The 19529-nt window shown below is 37.4% G+C and overlaps 1 protein-coding gene across 3 annotated transcripts in view; it reads right to left on the bottom strand.

Moving 5' to 3' along the window:
- The window catches only part of Glra2 (glycine receptor alpha 2), a 203813-nt gene that overhangs the window by 127106 nt on the left and 57178 nt on the right, over window positions 1-19529 (bottom strand). For all 3 annotated transcript variants that reach the window (XM_028883530.2, XM_028883529.1, XM_028883531.2), the window contains one exon: window positions 2037-2119. In XM_028883530.2, coding sequence (XP_028739363.1) covers window positions 2037-2119 — 83 coding nt within the window. The remainder of the gene's footprint in view (window positions 1-2036; window positions 2120-19529) is intronic.

Below are 19529 nucleotides of genomic sequence, written 5' to 3'. Positions count from 1 at the left end.
TATTCTTGCTTACTACAGGATAGTGACCTACCAACCCTACCTAGAAATCAATGGCAAATTTATTTGATGTCTACATTCTTTTGAGCATCTTAAAGCCAAAAAAATTAAAATTATAGAAAGCAGAAAACTAGAGTATGGATCCTGTTCAAATATCGATGGTCCAATAAAACCAGTGGCTAACCTATATCTCCCATTGCCAATCTATATGAATATATCCTAGCTACTTCCAACAACTTCATAGGACAAAGCAAATCTACTAATCCAAGATTTTTAAGTCTTAAATGAGCCTCATTGGATAGATCTGGGTCCTGCTGTACAGAGAAAAATGAAATGATTGAGTCGAGGCTGGGGAGACTTAGGGTAGAAGAAGAGACACTCATTATGTATAAAAATGTTTTTCTCAACTCTCTTCTCAAGAGAAGGGACAATGCGGAATAAATAAATACATATAGTGCATTATAAGTAAAAATCCTCATTTTATCTCTGACAACATCTAAAAAAAGTATTTTTGTTATTTTTTTTATTTCTATAAGGAGTTTCAAGGGAATCTGTAGTGACTTTAAATCATAGAAAGAAGCCCATCGCCATTTCTTTTTAAGCAATAGTCTATGTGTCTTTTTACACTTACTATTTTTATAAAGCAAGAAGTTAAAAGTATTTCCTTGCCCCTGCCTCATTAAATCTCCTAACATCCCTGTAAGTAAGTAGCACTTATAATGTTTTTGGACTTTGTAAACAGAGAAACTCACAAGAGCAAGCCAGAGGAAATTTCATGTATTTTTTATTTTATTTTATTTTACAATATAATTTAGTCCTACATATCGGCCACGGATTCCCTTGTTCTCCCCTCTCCCGTCCCCTCCCCTTCCCCCCGAGCCTACCACCCATTTCCACCTCCTCCAATGACTGAGGGAACTGGATGCAGAGATTGATGGCTAGGCCCCTGGTGGAGAGATTCCAATTAGTGAGAAAGAGGAGGGTTTATATGAGCGAGAATTGTTGAGACCAAGTTTGGATAAAGCACAGGGGCAAATAGCCAAATGAATGGAAACACATGAACCATGAACCAATGACTGAGGGGCCCCCAACTGGATCAGGCCCTCTGAAGAGGTGAGACAGTTGATTGGCTTGATTTGTTTGGGAGGCACCCAGGCAGTGGTACTGGGTCCTGTGCTCATTGCATGAGTTGACTGTTTGAAACCTAGGGCTTATGCAGGGATGCTTGGCTCAGCCTGGGAGGAGGAGACTGGTCCTGCCTGGACTGAGTCTACCAGGTTGATCTCAATTTCATGTATCTTAACTGAAAATCCCACTGCCTTGGAGGCATGAGCAATTTATGGCACATGTCAATGATTTCAGTGGCAACAAAGAGCATAAAGGAAACAAAGTAGATGGTATTTCCCTATTTACTTCCTCATGTCTTAGCATATCCATTGCTTCTCTAAGGAAGATGCCAACTCTTATTCCATGTCAACTTATGCCCCTTAACATTTTATTGATTTATTTATATTACTTTGTATTGCTGAAGATCAAACCCAAGGCCTTGAGCATTTTAGGCTAGCATATCCCTGCTGAACTTTAGTCCTCATGCCTCTCCTTTTTGAATCCTCCTATGATTAAGGGCTTCATGTCTTATTCTCAAAGCAAGAGTCCCTTATTTCTAGTATCCCTTTGGATACTATCTATATGAGTGTAAAACCAAAAAAAATATAATTTTCTAATTAGACAGTGATTCTTTATAAAAGCAAGATGGCTAATAATCACAATTATCAAAGGAAATTTTTTTCATTTCATAGAAAATATTGCTAAATCATACTTGGGTGGGTTTTTTCTTAGGAAGAGAAATGAACTTAAAGTCTGTCTTGCTGTACTGATAATGAGCTTCTCCTATTAAACACCCATCCTCCATTAAGACCTTGAGTGTTGGGAAATTTGTAGCGAATGAGCCTTACAAATATTTATTCCTTATTGATCCACTAAAAGAGGCATGCCAGTGGTTACGACAAGCAAGCAGTCATTTAACAGTGATGACTTACAACTCTCCAGCTGCATTGTGCAGGTCTGAACATCCATTGGAAAGTTCTTTAGGTCCATGGGACAAGATAAAGTCAAGGTGAGCCTTAATAAAGAAAAAAAAGTAGAATCTACTTTAAAATCTGTGAAGTATAATCCTTGAGAGACAAAAATCCATCTATCATTAACAAAATATGGTTCAAATACTAAAATCTAAGCTCATAGGGCAAAACTTTGATTTAATGAAGAATAGCTGTTGATAACTTTACAAAATATTTTAACACTTCATTATAAGCCCTCCCTCTACTTTTCAACCTCCAGATTCTGAGTATTCCTCACTTCCAGATTCTGATTCTCTATAACAATGATGCTTATCTCAAGATAAAATGTTGTAATATGAACAATAGGCTCTCTCCCACAATGATAAACAAAGACATAAAGTTTATTATGTTTAAGAATTATATCCCAGATATATGTGCCATGATGTGAACAGATAAGGAAGGGTTCTCCTTCCATCAAATGGGCAAATACTTGGCTTCACAAACTTTTCATTTACTAATCCACGTGGATGAATTAGCAACATAATGTGGCATTCATTCTAGGATTTCCACAGGTATAGAGCAAGGAATGCTTGAGTGAGAAAAGCATACTTAAAATAGTGGTTTATACAGTCTTCATTGCCTTGCATGCAGTGGAGGTGACTGATCTCTTTCCTCGTTGAACTGTTCTGAGCTCTAGCCTTCTTCACATTGGGCCTTAAATCAAGATATTTATTGAGCTATCATCTCTTTTCCACCATTTTACTTTTGATTTCTCATGGGATTGATGCTCACCTCTTGCTCTGAAATTCTTTGTACTTGTAAGAATCAAGGAAACCAATTAGAACTGATAATCAACAGAGCTATGCTCCCTTCCCAATACTGCCTAAAACTACATTGTACCCAAAGCAAGATATTAAAACTTGAATAAACAGTTGTTCCTCACTGATCAAATTAGGAAGTAGGATATATGATTTTCACTCCAATTTGATGCTAATACTTCATAGCTCCAAGTTTTACTTGTTGTATCTCAATCATTTTTCATATCCAAAGATTCATGTGACTCTTGACACTTTCACCCAAAATCTCCTTTGCCACTATGCTCATTCTCAAATTACCTCCCAATCTGCTTCTCTTTGTTTTCTATGGTTCATTTTGTATTCTTTTCAAGCACAAGAAAATAATAACACACATTTTTTACTAAAAGAAAAACCTTGAGATATGAAGTGAGAATAAGGAGTCCATGTTGACGGTTGTCAAAGACATTAAAACACAGCAGTGATGGGGACAAGCATGACACAAAGCAATGATCACGGAAAAATGTATTCAGTCTTGGAAACAAATGCATCCCTGTGTTAAAAGTAGATATTTCTAGTTGTTGGAAATATTCATGGTTAGTTTTTATTTGTTTTTATTCTTTATTTATTCTGGAGTATCTGTGTTGATAAGTATAGGCTGTTTAAAAATGTTTATAAAATCCATTATCAGCTTTATCTTCAAGAAAGAAATGAAAAGTTTCTTTTCAAAATAGCTGAAAGGTAAAACTAGAGAATTCTATTTTATTCTGCATTTTTCTATTATAATCTTATTATCAGATCCTATTGAGAGCCACTGGTAGCGAAAGTCCATGAGAGTATATAGCAGTGACAATTAGAGTTCAGAAGGTCAACCTATCAGAACTAAGGGTTCTGTGAGAGCAAACCATCATGGAAGGCGTTATGGAATTACTGCCTTGTGAATGAATTGGCTGTCTCTTGTAAACTTCTTGTGCAATAACAGTCATGATTCTCCCCATTTACCATGCATCTCCATGTTAGTGTACATGTAATCTCACAATTGCATCTCAATCTTGGGCACAATTTTCCCTATACATGTGGAGTAATTGGACAACTGTCCCCAGCTGCGTTTATTTTTCATTACCATATATCTGTCCAGGACCATTCTCCAGACAAAAGTATTTCAGCAAAGATACCTTTTTCCAAGGACAAAACTGCATATAGATAAACATTAGCTCATCTCACTCACAGATAGAGAAAAGAACCACTAATGATTAAATCCTCAACCCCTTACCTTCACCCCAGGTTACTTACACAAGACCCTAACTTCAAGAGATTTACTGCTCACATTCCTGGGATAGGTTTTAGGCATTTGCTAGATACTGAGTTAAGGCAATTACTTCCCACTGACCCAAGGAGATTGCCTACAAGGCCAGACAGGCAATAGGTGCCAAGCTTCTTTCGTGTGCAAATTAAGTTTTTATTCCTCCTCAGCCAGGTGCTATTCCTAGATTTTCTCCTCAGCAATTACTCTGAAAGTGCTTTAACTAACCAAATACTACACGCTCTGACATAGGTTGCTTAGCCACCTTGCATATGTCCCCCTCCCTATCAGAAAGCAGCTGCAGCTGGAACGAGCGGGAAAAGTGGCGCCAAAGACAGTTGACTTTCTTGTGACTTACTGACCCCTGACATTCTATCTAGCCATTTCTAGATTATAGTTTGAGCACACAACTTCCCTAATTGGTCTTAGCCTTTAGTTGACCCTACCAGAGAACTCCCCTTTTGTCACTCCCCTTTTGGGTTGTAATTGGAAGCTGACAATTAATTGCTTTGTGTGGGTCCTTATCACCTCTCTCTGAGACCCTGAAAACTTCAAGCCTCACATTGTTTTACCAAAGAATTACTGTGTGGGTATATACGCTGGTTCTCTGAGAGCACTGGAAGAATAGGATTGATGGAGAAGAACAAAGATGAGGACAGAGATGGAAAGACTAGGGAGAATGATGAGAGAACAGCAGGAGGGACTGAGAGCAGGAGGGACTAAGAGCAGGAGGGACCGAGAGCAGGAGAGACTGAGAGCAGGAGAGACTGAGAGCAGAAGGGACTGAGAGCAGGAGGGACCAAGAGGAGCTAAGTAAGAGAGCAGAAAAGAAATTGTGTAGATAGAATTGACTTAGAGAAATAAAGCAAATGGACTAAAGAACTAGGCGTGCTTAGGTTCATTGAATATCCCTCCGATTAGAATCCTCAGCTGGTTGGTAGCCTCTTCCGTGGACCCTGGCCAGCCTATACTGTTTGCGTTAAGATCCAGTGTTCACCTCATTACTTACCAAGTAAGCTGTCCTTTTGAGGGCATCCTGAGACTCCAAACTCCATGGGAGCAAGGAATAGGTGGTTTTGAGCTTTAAAGATCTGGCTTAAAATATCATTTTTAGACATAAAAAATAATATTTATCAATTTTAGAGTTCATTTGTAGATGTAAATGGATGGATAACTACAGATTTCCTTTGTGAAGACTTGTTTTGGAAAATGCAGGTTTTTTGCTATTGATATCATAAACCCTTCAAAATAAGGACAATGAACAAAAGCAAGGACAAAATCTCTAGCTAATAAATGAATGAATGAATGAATGAATAAATAAATAAATAAATAAATAGCTCGTTTTTACAAAATGTAGTTGTGGAAACTCAAAAAGATCCATTGGCTTTCAATGAATTTGTTTTTCTTTTTCATTTTCAGAGGAGTAGTATTTCCATCATACAATAGTATGTACTTCTCTGACTGTTTTCCTGTAAATATTTTATAAACAAGTACGAAGCCTTAATTAGGAAGAAGGGAGTGGTTTTCTGTGAGACTTATTGCACAATATTTTGAATTTAATAAATAATGTGTTATACATCTCAAAATTGCTGCGAGTAAACTCCAAATGTTCTCACCACAAAAAAAAAAAAATAAGCATTTGAGGGTGAGGAATAAGTTAACTAGCTTCATTTAATTACCCCATATTATATTTATAAACTTTATCGTCACTTTTGCCCCACAAATACATACATAGTTATAGCTTTTCAATTTAAAAAAGGAAAAGCTACCATGTTTGACATATAACAATATGCAAATGGTATGGATAATCAAAGTGGATCAACGGCAGAAAATCTGGGAAATTCATTAGATTAGATTTTTGAAAGCTTTACCTTTGAGAAGTTAGAAAATAATAATAATGGAAGTGGGTGACATTTAAAGACTATGAAGTTGTTATTTTGACAGCTCAACTCTGCTACTCATCACCATAGGCTCACTGCCCTGGATTCTTCTGCAAAGTGATGTCCACATTTGTTGAGGGAGCTGAGAAACTCTCACGTAATTACTCCTGTCTTTCTGTCAGATCTAACAATCCCACAGGGACACAGAATTTTATTAACAGCACAGATGACTGAATACACTGAGAAAAATTCCCCCACAAACATGAAACAATTCCTGAATCTTGTTTTAGATGAGAGCTCACTGGGTGATTTTTTTCCCCTTGCTTCCCTACATTTCTTTTAAGACAAGTTTTACATTTAGAACACAATGAGCACCGATAATCAAACAGAAGGCTAGCAGCTGTATACTTTGTTAAATCATGTCATTGGACAAGCAAATAGGAAGGGACTGTAAAATCTAATTGGTCCTGCATGAATTGCAGAGGTTCAAACTTATGATGTCTGGTTTAACATACATCTGGAAGTCTAACATAGGTTCCTCCCCCCCTCTTTCCTTTGACATATACACTAAACAGTAAAATGACAGAAACCTAAAATTGCAGTTTGATGACTTTTTAGATTTACATCTATCCTAGTAATAAACATTCTGATCCAGACTTAAAACAATCTTGTCACCACCAGAATATTCCTTTGTGCTTTCTTCCCAGACCAGAACCTCGTAAAATAACTATCACCTCATTATTATGAAAAATACTGTATGTGATTTAAATTAAAAACAAACAAACAGCAAACTCTATATTATTTTGTACCAAGATGTAGAAATTGTACTAAAAAGGTTTGATGTGAAAAACTAAATAACAAAACAAATTACATTTTGATGGATCTCACAGTGTTACATATTTTATTTAAAATTCAGTTATTCTTCAATTTTTTTCTGAAGCTCAGACTTCACGTTACCAGGCACTGCCTATAACATGCCAAATTTGTTCTTTTCTCCATAGCCTGAAATATTAAGACCACTGCATCTAAAGCCAATGATCTGAGGGCTGCCTGCTTCCTTCTGAGTTAAAGAACTCATTTCCTAAAGCATTATCATTCATTTTCCCACAGTCAGTGCATACATACACATATACATACATATTCAGAGAAATCCCCATTCCTTTATGCACAAATAAGGAAGAAAATTCCCAGAGGCCATAGATCTTTCCCAAGAATAAGAAGGCTGAGCAAGCGTTTAGATTTTAAAGGTAAAAACTAAAGCAAAGTACAGAAATCTGTTTCCCCACCTTCCATATGTTCTCCTTTCCTTCTCCCCTTCTTCAGTTCACCTTGCTCATAAAGCCAACTCCTGGGGATATATTTTGCTTAAAGCTTAAGTTATTGGTAGATGCTGATATTATAAATAGTTTATAATATTTATCCTGTTTTAAATAAACTAATTTGTATTTCTAAAATTTTTGTGACCTTTCTCCTTTACTACAGTACAAGTACATAAAGGCTGGCATTTTCTTACACATTCTAAAAACCATTCCTTGCACAAAGTAGACATTCAACAAATATTCACTGAACCAATGAATGCATCAGCATCCTGGAACGGTTTTCAGACTTTCATTCTATGGGACTAGGAAATGACAACGGCTTTGGAAGGAAGGATGCTGGTTATCAGAGCCCACAGAACATAACTAAATTACAGGACTATCAAGGAAATCCAGGAAAGCTTGCCAGAGCCTTTTTGTTAGGTGCTAGCAAATTTTTCATTAGAAATAAACTGAATAAACTCAAAGCAAAGTGCCAAAATGCACTGTCTATACTTGAGCCACAGTTAGGCTGGGCCTGCACTATGAGAACAATGGAAATCAGTAATTTAAAACAACATCATGATGGCAAACAGCAGGTTTCTTGACTCTTAAAGCAATTAAGACTCATAGCAAGTTAAGTGTTAAAATTGGAGCTCTATTCCAGTGAATCTCCTAACTTCCTTGCTTGCCCACCTACCTATGCTGCTTGACAGTTCTGTGATCCTGAACTGTAATTAAGGGTAACCAGAAATAAGGCTTTCCTTTTGTAGGTAAATTTACCCTCTTGAAGTTGATGCAGGGGCTGGAGAGATGGCTCAGAGGTTAAGAGCACTGGCTGTTCTTCCAGAGGTCCTGAGTTCAATTCCCAGCACCCACATGGTGGCTCACAATCATGTGTAATGAGAGCTGATGCCTTCTTCTGGCCTATAGACATACATGCAGGCAGATCACTGTATACATAATGAATAAATAAATATTTATAGAAAAAAGAAAAGAAAAGAAGCTGATGCAAACCTAAAGAGCAAGTAATGGCATTTTTTTTAATTAGGGACTTCCTGGCAAATGAGACATACAGGTTATATAGCTATTACAACCCCTGGGCTATGAGCTGGCTAGTTTTTTTGCCAATGTGACTCAAGTTAGGTCATTTGGGAAGATGGATTCTAAATAGAGAAAACGCCTTCATAGGATTTCCATGGAGGCAAGTATATAGGACATTTTCTTGATTGATGATTGATATAGGAAGGCTCAGATTACTACAGTGGTAACAATCATCGCTGGTGATAAGAAAGCAGGCTAAGCAAGCCATAAAAAGCAAGTTAGAAAAAAGCATTCCTTTATGGCCTCTGCATAAGTTCCCACATCCAGGGTTCTGCCTTGAGTTCCTGTCCTCATCGAATGATGGGCTACAAGCTGTAAGCCAAATTGTTTTCCTCCCCAAGTTACTTTTGGTGTTTTATCACAGCAATAGAAACCCTAATGAAGATAGCTTTATTGTCTAACATTGTAGAATATAATCCATTCTTTCCTTGAGAACATAAAGATGGCCTTACTGTAATGTTTAGATCTGTTAAATTGTTCATCAGAGGATCTTAAAATTTCTGAAACATGTGACAGTCTAGTATTAGAAAGATTTGACCTGATACAATGAGAATTAAAGAAGACTGTCATCATAACCCATCTAGACTTCAAACGTAGAAGTATCTCAGGGGTAAGTTAGAAGTCAAGTTAAAACTGCATCATTAGGATCTGGGGAGATGGCTTAAAAAGAGTAATTCGTCTTCCAAAGGACCAGCATTCGATTTCCAACACCCCCATGGCAGCTCACAACTCAAAATACATGCAGGCAAAACATTCACAAACTTGAAATAAATGAATCTTTTTTAAAGTACATCATTAATAAATTTCACACATTAAGAAAGGGAATAAAATAATTAATAGGGGATTGGTGGATTAAAATGTTCTGCTAGGCTGGCTGTACTTAACATTCTGAATTTTAATCTTTGGTCAATATGAACAGCATCGGAGGGGTTTTTGTGAGAATTTACATTCTCAGGTACCTTTAATGAGAAGACCATGTAGAGCTGATGGCATCCCAGGGGATATTTTGATTTTTTTGGAAATATCCCTTTCATTTTTACATCAGGGTAGGACACATAGCTCCAGGTAGGCTATTATATGATTGTATTAGGGCAATGAGACAAGAGAGAGATAATCAAGGTCGTCCTAGAGAGCATGTTGGTGGAGTCAAGGCAATGAAGCCAAGATTAGTTTCCTGGCAACCAACACTATAGTGAATGCAGCAAGAAGACCAGGAGATCTGTTAGGAAGAGGACACGATGTTAGGCAAGATTCCACCTAGGCTATAACTGTATAGAGCAATATTTTGGCAATATTTGGGGGCATCTTATGTCAAACAGTTGAAAGAAGAATTTCTTCAAGAAGAAAGTTGCACTTTGACAAGGAAATATTTAATAGTTAAGAGTTTATTTTTCAACTTCTTTTGAGGCAGGGTATCATTGTGTAGTCCTGTCTTGCCTAGAGCTCACAATGCTGACCAGACTATTCTCAAACTCACAGAGCTCTGCCTGCCTCTGCCTCCAAGTGCTGGAATTAAAGGCGTTCACACCACACCCACTATTCTTCAACATTTAAGTTTTATTTTTTCCAATTCTCCATTTAGAGTTTTGTTTTTCCAAATGTAAATAGTCCTTTTTTTTTGATAATGTAAGTCATACATCTAAACAAAAATGGGCCTACCTTTGGGACCTAGATAAGAACCCACACTGAACAACATCCTAAATACAGAGAAAGGTATCTTGAACAAATCAGTTGATGCTGAAAAAAAAAGGTATGCACACACACACACACACACACACACACACACACACACACACACGGAACTTTAGAATGCCACAAAATAATTATTAGCCCAATGGCCAGACAGGAAAGACTAAAACATTTAAATCATTCTTATGGAAACAGTGTAGTGAAGTTACTGCTTTGAGTTCACTCACCATATACATTATGGAGAATGTGCTGTTCACTCCATGCCCCATTTGTTTTCCTAATCCTCTGACCCGTGGATAAGCACAGGTATGACTATATCTGATAAGGTTCTTCACATACACATGGTGTAAATTGTTAGGAGTTGACATCTAGAATAATCTTAATCTGTCCTTGCTCAAATCCTACCAATTCCTCACTGTTCATTGTAATCAACTAGTAAATATTTAACCACAGGTTCTTATGACTACTAAAATGCAAAGCTAGGAAGACGTTCAAGTACTAATAGCGATATCTGTCTTTATGTAAACCAGCTGCTAAATTCCTGGGTCTGCTACCCACATTTCCAAGAGCAGACTCCGATACCGAAAGTCTTATAAGGAGGTGTGAAACTAGATACAATTAAAGTGACAACAACCCAGGCTTTAGAGTAGTGTAGCTGGGCAGCAGAGGCCTGTCATGTTTTCACTACTGTCTTAGACTGGCCCAAATCTGCAGGTTGGTCCAGAGCTGAGAGATTACAATTTTCTCTCAGTTGATTCCAAATAAGCAACCCCACTGCTTTTGTTTCTTCCTTTTGAACTTGAGATGTAGAGGACACTGAAGGCAACATTGTCTGGATCCTCAGCTGTTCTAGTTCTCTTTTCTGCCTCAAATTTCAATGACTGAGTAGAAAGGTCCGTGTTTACCAAACATTAAAAAGACATCACAGGAAATACCCATATGCATTGAGCAATACCAGTTAGGAGGGACAAAAATATAATAACTCTTCCCATCTGTGTGTGGTCCTTTCAGAAAATGTGCACACATATGGTTGGCTTATGTTAATTAAGTCCAAATCTGGATTGGATTCCACTTGGAGAGCAATGGATAAATCTGCAGCTAGAACTTCCAAATGCTTTCGTATTTCCTGAATAAAAATGTTTTGAAGGTGTCGAGTAAGGAGAAGGCTAAACTGAACACCAGAAAAAAGAGCTCCAACCAGCAGATTTAAATAAACTTTAAAGTCATTTCATGTCTAGTGTTTAATTACACATCCAAGCAGTTTTGAAGATAAACTGCTACTAGCCGGTACATTAAAATAATAAGAAATGACTTGATTCTTGTCACTCTGTATCCAATGTTATGGCTCTGAATAGCAGTGAGGTGGAGAGAGATAAAAAGACCTAGATAGCAATGACCTTAGCATTTTGTTTGGGATCATCTCACTTTTGACAAAAGGGAGGGTGTCCAGATCAAGTGGCAGCATTCTGTGAAAATGCAGATATGGTTTTGAGCAAACCAAAGTAACTTTCTACCTTCTGACAGATGGGAACATAATAGTATGTGTTAAACTACTAGTATGTAACAGCACAAACATTTCTAGTGCGGTAACTACAGGAGGATGGTTAACTGTTCGTATAGTGGCAAAAAGTGCTGAGAAAGTAAGATGATTTTTTTTTTTTGAGTCAGGGTTTTACTATGTAGCCCTGGCTGGCCTGGAGCTTACTATGTAGACCAGGTTGGCCTTGAACTCACAATGATCTACCTACCACTGCCTCCTAAGTGTGGGGATTAAAGGTGTGCACCACCACACCCAGGAAAGATGATTTATCCTTGATGGGACAGTGATGTATATCTTCGTTAAATTGAAGCACTCAGTCCTCGAGGGAGAAGTGAGGGCCTTATGCCTTAAGAAGCTGATGAAAGTTGGCCCCCTTTAAGGTTATATAAAAAAAATAAAAAATTTCTGGGAGAGAGGAGACTCTTTGGTGGAGTGACCCACAATTGAGCAGAAAACTTCAGTAATGCAGCTTTTGTAAATCATTACCCAAGTTTCAAATGTGCCTTTCCTGTGATACAACTATTTCTGAGAACCTATGTTCCTATAAGTTGTTCATTTACCCATGTGCCTATAAGCAACCCTGATGAATTCATTGATTCACCAAGCTACAGTTGAGTAGAATCCTTTCTTTGTTCTGGGGTGTATTGCCAGTGACAGATGGAAGGTGAATAGATAGATAAACACATGTTCATCTCTCCCCAGGAAAAGTTCCACATAAAATCAAGCACAGTCACTAAGTTTACTCTTAACAAATAGCTAAAATGGGAGATCCAGAACCAGCCTAATTATTATCTGAAAAGATATGCGATTGTTACTCCTGTTATTTTGCATTTGCCTCCGCAGAGGAGGAAACACAAGGTCAAGAGAGTATCTACTTTGTACTAAGTATGGAAAGTGAGTGGAATTTGGATGGCTTAGGTGCTAAATAGAAAATGTGTAAATCTATGTTAGGGTGGGTTGTAGGAAGAACTGTCTCTCCACTTTCTTTCCTTTTATTCTCTAAGAGATTCATTGAAGATGTAGTATGAATGAGGCACTGAAAAATACTACAGTTCTGAGAAATGTGAAATGACTTCTTATAGTCCCTTAGTAACATTGGATCTGAATCTAAGTCTTCCTGACTCTCAGAATTGACATCTACTTCTATAGCATTTTATCATTAATGGCTTAGCCCACCTTCTGCTTTATATCTTCCATCTGACTGCTCAATAATCCTACTGAAATGAGATGTCTTTTTGTTGTTGTTTCATTGTTCTTTGAAGGAACTCAGTTATCAATGGCTTTGCTCCAGGAGTATAAAAACTTCACCATTATCTATGTATCCAATTATCTGTCTTTTAATTACTGCCCAGTGATCACCAGCACACCTTCTATAGTACAGATATTTGTCATTTTTAAATGATTCAAACATGGTGAAACTTGTAGAGAGATTGCCAAGCTTTGCAAACCTGTAAAAGTTCCCTTTTCAAATGGAGTGTCTTTCCTCTAGAGCAGTGGTTCTCAAACTTGTGGGTTGCAACCCCTTTAACAAACCTCTATCTCCAAAAATATTTACATTACAATTCATAACAGTAGCAAAATTACAGTTATGGAGTAACAACAAAATGATTTTATGGTTGGGGGTCACCATAACAGGAGGAACTGTATTGAAGGGTCACAGCATTAAGAATGTTGAAAACCACTGCTCTAGAATGTACTCTAGGAAAATATACCAAAGTAGTTTATATGTCTTGAAAGAGCCACAGTCACATTATGCTTATGCAGGGATTCTTTCAAAGGCAGCAGTATGGACCAAGAAAAAGCCCTTGTCAGCATAAGTCAGCTTTACCAGAAGCTTTCTGAAATAAGATGACTTAGGTAATGAGTAACAGGCTGGCCTTTAAACTCTTTTGACTTAAACCTACATTTTGATCAAATTCCCCTTCATATCTAGTCAATCATTGAGCCAGTCAATCATCTCTGTATAATCGTCTAAAAGTATACAAGTCTTAACATTCTGAAAATGCCCACAGAAACAAAGGCCATAATGGTTGGGATTGGGATTGTGAAATTTGCTCCACAATTGTCATAGTTCAGACTATCATTGATGGTTTTAAACTCACCTCTTAAATCACAGGTATTTCAAACTTCCCTATACTGATTCAAAATCAGTTTTCCCCCTACTGTGCTTGGATATTTACTTTCGGAGGGAAAGGTTATGAGATCTAAAAGCAATTTGAAGCAGTCACCATGAAATGAAGGATTTCTTCTTGTTCTCAAACTATAAACAACATGAGGAAACATTTTAATTCATCAGGAAGGAGCTTTGCAGCTTGGGAAGAAGAGAAAAGTTGATATAGAGCTAGAAGGACTGCTGGATTTTGTCTGCTTTCCTGGTTAAGTAACATTTTGGAGAGAAACCTGAGTCAGAATGGTGATCTGGTGAGGCTGGAGAGACCTGTTGCAATCTTGGAGGACAGATTGAATGAGGGAAGGAGATGTAGCTTTCTTGTTGCCCTAAGACTCCTTCTTGTCATTCTGCAATCTTGGAGGACAGATTGAATGAGGAAAGGAAATGTAGCTTTCTTGTTGCCCTAAGACTCCTTCTTGTCATTCTGTCTCTACATCATTACCTGGAGAGAAAACTGATTAATGTTAATGCAGTGGAAAGTTACTTCCAAATGGAGGGAAATCTTTCTATTGCTAGTCCAGGCAGATGAAGTCAAAGACAAGTAGTATGGTGCTTTGAACAGGTATGGACCCCATAGACTCACATGTTTGAATGCTTGGCCCATAGAGAGTGGCACTCTTAGGAGGTGTGGCCCTGTTGAAGGAAGTGTGTCACTGTGGGGATGGACTTTGACATCTCATATATGTCCAAGCTGTGAGTTCAATCAGGAACTCAACAGAGCTTTCCAGAAATTATGATAATTTGTTATGTACACAACACACTTTCAATGCCTTCATAATTTTACCCCCGCTGGTCCATTTTTGAAGGCCCCAAATCTGCCCTACATAAAACCACTTAGTTTAGCTCCTGCTTAATCCACCAGTATAGTACATGCCAGCTCTTCGCACTCACAAAACCTTGTCTCTAAGAAGAACGGAATCATGTGGTTTTCATGGCATTTCCCAGCACCTCCATGATTTACTGCTTAATTCTGGTGTGGGTGCTTATGTTATAGTCATTAATTACTGCATTAAGTTAAGTCACAAAACTAATGAATATTTGGATAGGGGATTACAAAATGGGTATATAGTTTTCTTGGATTATAATATATAAGCACAGTCTAGAAGGGACCACAGCTTTTCATAACTAATAAATATGTGTTTCTGGGACTCGTCAAAATCATGAGTAAAATAACCAAAGCATCATCATAACACGTAGGTAAGTCTCAGTTCAGTGTACATTTTATTTTCAGTTCTAGCATCTAAATAAAGAATATTCTTTTATCTTGTTCTATTAAAAATCATTCTGTAACTAGAGTCAGAATCCTTTGAAGCTCTTGAATCAGGCCCCAATATGAGTCAAGAATGGGAAGCAATGTGGGAAAAAATTGGCCTTTTATGTGAAGATAGAATTGGTCATCAGACAGGATAGTTTAGGGGCCACAGTTGGGTGTCTGTGTCTAGTAACCTACACTCTACCCACTCTCAGTGATATCTGCAATGTATCAGTAGAGGGACAAGGAATATCAGTCCTCAGGGGTTTTATAATACAACTCAAGCAGTATGAGGAAGGTGGGAGACTGAATCATCAACACCTATAATTGGGAACTGAATCAAAAAGGATTTACAGACATGTTATCTCCAGTGCTATAAACAGAGGTTTAAACTGATGCAAAGGTTGATTATGAGGCAAGCAGAAGCTTTGGTGATGTGGGATGTTTTGTACAGAAGCAATTCTATAATTATTGGTGGTTTGAGAGAGTGTGACAGTTGGTTTTAAATGTCAACTTGCCACAAATTAAAGTAATCTGAGCAGGAAGCCTCAATGGAGGAATTGTCTTAATTGCCTTAATTGACATGGGAATACCCACTGAAAATGTGGGTGGCACCTTCTGGTAATAACCCAGATTAAAAAGGGGTTGCTCATAAGTGAAGAAAGATTATATAATCTTTGCTCACTTGGCCTTTCCTCTTGCCATTGAGTTAATTTACCCTATTGTTCCTCGTCCTCCTCCTCCTCCTCCTCCTCCTCCTCCTCCTCCTCCTCCTCCTCCTCCTCCTGCTGTCGCCACTGTGTCCTTCAACTTATATTAGAAAAAGCTTTACTGGGCTTCTAAAATAGACAGAGGACCAATGGTTCTCCAGGAACCCTCTAAGCCTTTGGCACCAGATTGGGACTGCTACGCCACCCAGCCTCCTAGATAGAACAACTACTGACTTCTGGGTATCTCTGGTATTAGCCATTGCTGGATGACTCTGATGGCTTAGATACCCAGATGCAAGGACTGAACAATAACCCAGTTCTCAGCCTTTCAGGAGGTAAAGTCATAGAGGTAGCCAGAAAGCAGCATTCCTCCGTGATTCATACATTGAGTTCCTGCCCTGACTTTCCTTAGTGATAGACTTTGATATGAAATCATACGCTAAACAAACCCTTTCCTATTCAAGTTGCTTTAGGTCACAGTTTCTTATCACAGAAATAGAATGAAAGTAGGATGGGGGACTCTCAGAAGTGATGTAATTTAAAGGAAGAAAACCATTACCAATAATGAGACACTAGACATGTTAGACAAACTTCTCTTCTTCTAAACTGTTCACCATCTACCTTTTCCTTTTATTTGACCTAACATGTCCTATGATATCCTGACTCTTACTACCATTTGTTATAATAAACTCAATGAAATGTTTTGGATAAATTATAACATATGTTACACAAAAGTCTCACCTGATTCCTATGGAGTTGTGCTTTTTTAAGAAATACAAACTTAGAATCTGACTTTCTCTAAAGAAGATAAACAAAGCAAGATGTATATCCTTCATACTTTGGTCATGGATGATTAATTTGGCAAGTCAGCAAAATACTTTAAAATATTGGAGTATGATAAAACAAATTAGGGAAGTTATGGTTGCTAATTTTGATAGGTACCTTGACACAAGCTAGAACCAGCTGGAAAGAGTCTCAGTGACAAATTGTGTATGTTGAGTTAGCCTGTGGACATATCTGTGAGTAACTGCTTTAATTTATGATATGGAGAGACCCAGCCCAGTGTGGGCATTTCTATTCCATGTGTAGGGGATCATGAACTGTGTAAGAGTAGAGAAACCTTAGCACAAGCAAGCAAACAAGTAAACGTGTGCATTCCTTTCTCTGTGCTCTTGACTGTGGAAGTGATGTTACTAGCTGTCTGAATCTCCTGCCTTAACTTCCCTCCAATGATGAACTGTAACCTGGAATTAGAAGTTTAAATAAACCCTTTGATCCCCTAAGCTGATTTTTGTCAAGGTATTTACCACAGCCAAAGAAATGAAACTAGACCAGAAGTCAATATTAAACAAATAATCTGAACAGAATTGGACAAAAATTGTTTTGACATGTTTTCATCAACAAGCGCTGTGTCTTGCATCAATGGTTAGAAATTTGCTAAGACATTTGATTCCCATTGAAAATACTTATTTGACTTTCCCTCGTGTGCCTTAAACATTGGAATCAGGGGTTATGGACTTCGAATCCACTACTACTTCGTTTAAGCTTTTGCCATTTGGAAAGCATATATACAAAGTGTTGGGAATTGTGGTCTTGTTTGTAATGAAAACAATGGATTAGACATTTCTCTTTGTGTTTTATTTTTCGGCACCTTTGAGAAATCAACAACTATAGCCTGTTTCACTTCCAACTTAAATCAAGTCTTCTGCTGGGAATATATTAATACTAATAACTCCTTGGCCAATAAATAATTGAGTCTAATGCCTGAAAAAGGCAGACACTGACACCCAAATTCCAGGAGTATTTTGAGAACACAATTTGAAAAGTTATGACTAATTTTCTTTTCCTTGCTTTTATTTATTATTATTTTTAATTGATTATGTGTCCACATGTCTCATTAAAATGGAGCTGTTTTAAGGCAAGGACCACATTTTACTGAGCTCTGGATCTTTTAGGCCCAATATATTGTCTGGCTCATTGAAAACGCTTTTAGGAAAATAATTAGACTTTCTGCAGTTCAAATTTGCCAATAGCTTGTGTTTCTTGAATGTGGCATCTGTATTCTCCTTCACCAAAGATTTTCCTCCTCAGATTTCAGAGACTATCCACAACCTGCCAATGGACAAACTCCTCAGAATCTAAGCAATGAGTAATGTGTCACATTTCAGAACCAGAGATACAACAATTGCCTCTGGACCTATGTTGCTGTAACATATATCCTTCACTGATATAGAACAGAGAAATCTTCACTGTATGAAAAGAAATAACAACAGACTGATTTTATTTCAGCAGTGCACAATGCTAGGTATTTACTAGCACAAACACCACCCAAGGCCCTGAGGATTAGCTGAAGCAGCTGATACACTGTGTTACTTTTTATAACTCTCCTTTCCAGCATCATGCTCTACATATGTCCCATTCTATCAGGTCACATCAACTTAGGTCATGCCCAACACTGCATCTTACACCAGACAAATGGATTATCATGCAGAATATTGTTTCCTTAACAATGCAATGGGCATCCAGGGAATTTATGATTCTTTCTGAAAGCAGCAGTACTGCCACATTTCCCAAATAAGCAGCCTACTACATTTCATAAGATACTAGACAGTAAACCACAAGCTCTGGAATTACTAGGTATAAGAATGGAATATGCAGTAAAGAGCCAAATTATATAATAGGTTCTTAAATGGTGGTGAGTCTGCAAACTTGTGAAAAGTATTTACAAGAATATTAATTGCTCATTCTTGGGGGATGGTAAATAAAATAAGAGAGTAAAGGGGTACTTTATAAGGGATGTTTGAAATGTCAATAGTTATTTGGTGTACTAAGTCTCTCTTGTACAGTACACGGTCCTAATCCTTCAGAAGAGGCAAAATATTACTGAAAAAAAGCTTATTATTCAAAAAGAACATTCTTTTTAGGATTCAGGCTTTAATTATCAAATATGACTCCATGGCAAGTAGTTTTATATTGTCTCTCAAGGTCTGGCCAACCATAGCTAAAGAACGAGGTCTTGTGTATCAGCATTTTCCTGCATAATTGAATTATTGTTTGCATTTCTTCTATAGTTGATTTTGAAATAAATGACACACAAAGTTGTCATTTAGCCTACACAATTGAAACGACTACAGTCTGGCCCTTTTAATGAAATGTTTTCTGGTGTCTACATATTTAATTTTCATGAGAAGATATCCACAGATGGATATATTGATCCATGTCTTACAATGAAAGTAATTGGATTTTACAGATCCTGGAACTTGGTAAGTGTCAAAGATTGAGTTTGACTCTAAAGATCTATAATTAAAAAAAATCCTATGATTCAAAAAAAATCCATGTTCTTTTGCATCACTCATGTATTGTAGTAACTAAAATACAAGGCAGAAAAAGTAAGAACTTTACTCTTCCCAGAGTGTCTTTACAACTCAAGCTTTTCTTTCAATTGAGACTGTCCAACTTTGCTAAATAGCTGTAATATATCCTGTTACTCAGTAACATGCACCCAAGAGTCCCTGCTCTGCAGTGAAGGTTATATATCTGATAATGTTTATTCCTTGGAGATGATCAGTTCTTAACACTGGGAAGCTAAGATGTTTCTTTGGGATTTTGCTGTCTGTTTTTAATTTAAAATCACGAAACAAATAAAACATTTTAAGATATTTTAAGGCCAGTGCTGACTAGACTAAGAGGTGAGTCTTTGTCCTCATAGCCAAACACCCAGCCTCAAGGTTTTGGGTC

The sequence above is a fragment of the Peromyscus leucopus genome, chromosome X, assembly GCF_004664715.2.
Source record: "Peromyscus leucopus breed LL Stock chromosome X, UCI_PerLeu_2.1, whole genome shotgun sequence".
NCBI classification, from domain to species: Eukaryota; Metazoa; Chordata; class Mammalia; order Rodentia; family Cricetidae; genus Peromyscus; species Peromyscus leucopus.
Note: the sequence above shows the minus strand (reverse complement) of the source record. Positions and strands in the feature narration are given on the sequence as shown.